At 46.4% G+C, this 2,759-nt stretch overlaps 1 protein-coding gene across 2 annotated transcripts in view; it reads right to left on the minus strand.

The window, feature by feature from the left end:
- The window catches only part of mntb (MAX network transcriptional repressor b), a 13,068-nt gene extending 10,309 nt beyond the window's left edge, over positions 1-2,759 (minus strand). For both annotated transcript variants that reach the window (XM_068716095.1, XM_068716094.1), the window contains exon 1: positions 2,424-2,759. In XM_068716095.1, coding sequence (XP_068572196.1) covers positions 2,424-2,496 — 73 coding nt within the window. In that variant the 5' untranslated portion in view covers positions 2,497-2,759. The remainder of the gene's footprint in view (positions 1-2,423) is intronic.

Raw genomic sequence — 2,759 nt, forward strand, 5'->3', positions numbered from 1 at the left:
CAGAGAAATCAAGTCTGCATCCATTTCCTGACTGGAGAGAACCCCCCTCTGTCTGCACTGTGATTGGACCGTCCCAGCTCCGAGCATGCTGGGTTACGTCAGGCTCGTCCGACCAGCAGCATCAGGACTGATGTCAAGGAGACGATCTGCTGGTCTGGGTCAACACATAAATTAAGCATTGTTGCAAACAAAAAAAAAAAGTCAAAAAATTAAAATCTAAAAAGTCCCATCGTAGGGCGGGAATGTTCCCACGCTGTGCTCGTGTTGAGTACGCAGCGCACACATATACACACACACACACACACACACACACACACACACACACACACACACACACACACACACTGTAAATACTGTGAGTGAGTGGTTATTGCACACAGACTCAAAGCAATGTGGAAAGCCCTCTGTCACCATGGAAACAGCAGCATTAGAAACAGAAGATCCTAGGGATTCCTCAAATCTGCACGATGCCAACACACAGCCATCTCCACCATTAGAGAGGAACTAGAGACACCACATGGCAACATGCCTGGCTGCCTATTAAGTAATACTTTCAGTTGTTCTCCACGTGAAACTGCAAACCTCCGATGACGCAATTCTCCTCTCACCTGCCAGCCTTCTTCACCTCAGAGAAGTGTGATGTCTGTGCCTTAAAGTCATATGTCGGGGTTTAAATTTGTGGGATTCGTCAACAATTGAGTTGTCTATTAATAGGGCTTCCTCACAGTAGAGATGTGAGCTTATGAATTATTCATTCTGTGGTTTCTGATTTTCAATTAATCAAGAAAAGAATAATTAGTTGCAGCCGTAATCGTATCATTCCAGATATTCTATCCAGGGCAAAAACTAAAAGCGTTATCAAAGTCTCTGCTTTACAATTATGGTAAGTTTAGCCTCCTGTCATGTATAACAGATGAACACCGTTCATTGCTTTAGATTTTGCATAAGCGTCCCATATTTTGATACACATGAATATTTAAAAAAATGTACCTTTATAAGACCATGATTAGTGCAACTATATTGCTTGGTTCTAGTTGTAAAGGATGCACTGGTGTTATAGTACAGTTGTTGTTGTTTTAGTTTGCAAATAGGAAACACAAACAAATCGAAATTCCACAGAGGGGCCAAGTAGCAGAAGTCAATAATAACGTCCAACATACTGACATAAGTTGACATTTACTGGTGTATACAAAAAACTTTATTTTTAACTTTTGTAGTACAATCCACATATACCATACTATGACTTGGCAAGTGCACCCAAACGTAAATATAAGTTATGCATTGGTGCCACTGTCAGTAGACTGAATGGGAAGGGCGGGGACGAGGAGTGCGTGCGTGCGTGCGCGTAGGTGTGTATCTAGCAGAGGCGGGGGGGTTGGGGGGCCGTGTGCACGTGGTCGTTGTGGGTGGATCCTAGCACGCGGTAGGGTAAGTATGCTGGGGGAAGGGGGTTGATTTGTCTGACACGTCATCAGAGGGGAGAAACACGAGAAAAGCAGTGCCCCCCCCCCCCCCCCCCCCCCGTCTCATTCTATAGCGAGTCACGGATCTTTACCTCGACTGACTCATCGTGTCAAATAAATATAAGGAACACAAACAAATAGTCTAAATGCTCGCACGCAGATAAACAAAAAAGGGAGGTGGTGAGCGCGTGAGGGGCCCGCCCCAGTGTGTGTGTGTGTGTGTGTGTGTGTGTGTCACAAGATAGCTGAGCAATGTCAGGGTATTATGTAAAGAGCAGAGCTCTGCTCGACACCGCCCTGCCGGGGCTCGACGGGCAGAAAAAGAAAAAGAAAGGGGGCAAATCGATTGTAAGAGCTTATTTGTAACAGATATGTGAAACTCTGTTGAAAACGATCACTCGTTTTAGATTTCAGGGGTGGAAACACGTGCATTTGAGCTTTTAAATGTATATACACTGCAATAAACTGCACACCATACAGCGAGATACTTCATGACAAAGATATAAAAGACACATGGAACACGGTGACTGACAGGAACTCCTCACACACACATGTACGGTGAGTCACTAGTGTTCAAACTGTCACTCACTCACACACACACACACACACACACACACACACACACACACACACACACATATGCATACACACACCGAGAGCGCGCAAAGTAGTTCCGAAAACAACTTTGACCGTTTCCGCATTACGGGAAGACACATTTGTGCAACAAATAGCGGCTCGGGATGCGCAGATAGTTTGCAGAGACTTCAGTTTCTTTTTTTTTTTTGCATGAACAAAAACTGCAGACGCTTCCGTTCTTCATAGGCGGGTCGGTTGAAAATGCAAGCCCCGGTCGCCGATAGTAACGGGATACGGTCTCCCCCCCCTTAAAACGCAGTTTAGGATGTAGCCCGCACTGTCACGTACGTTCCGCGCGATGCACCAATCTGCTGTTGAACTCACCACGTGTGATCTGTTGTTGCTGGGCTTGCCATTCCAGATATCTGGCCGCCTCCAAAAGTGTGTCGATGCTCATTGCGCGTAAAACCCTCACGACAGGCGACCCGGTGGCTCGGGACGGAAGGAGGAAAAAGACCGAGGGGGTTAGGTAGGTAGTGTCCCGGTAGGAAGCGCCGTGTGCACGGTTCACACCCACAGGCCCGAGCTTTTCGTCCCCTGTGTGTAGCTCCTGAAACCAGACGGTCGATTTTTAATCCAGCCGAATGGAAAGTAGATCCTCGCATACGTTAAAAAAAAAAAATAGGATTGCAACAAGATGGCGATGCGAGCACGGGAATA

The sequence above is a fragment of the Cebidichthys violaceus genome, unplaced genomic scaffold, assembly GCF_023349555.1.
Source record: "Cebidichthys violaceus isolate CVI_PGR_0920_01 unplaced genomic scaffold, fCebVio1.0.p SCAF_20, whole genome shotgun sequence".
NCBI classification, from domain to species: Eukaryota; Metazoa; Chordata; class Actinopteri; order Perciformes; family Stichaeidae; genus Cebidichthys; species Cebidichthys violaceus.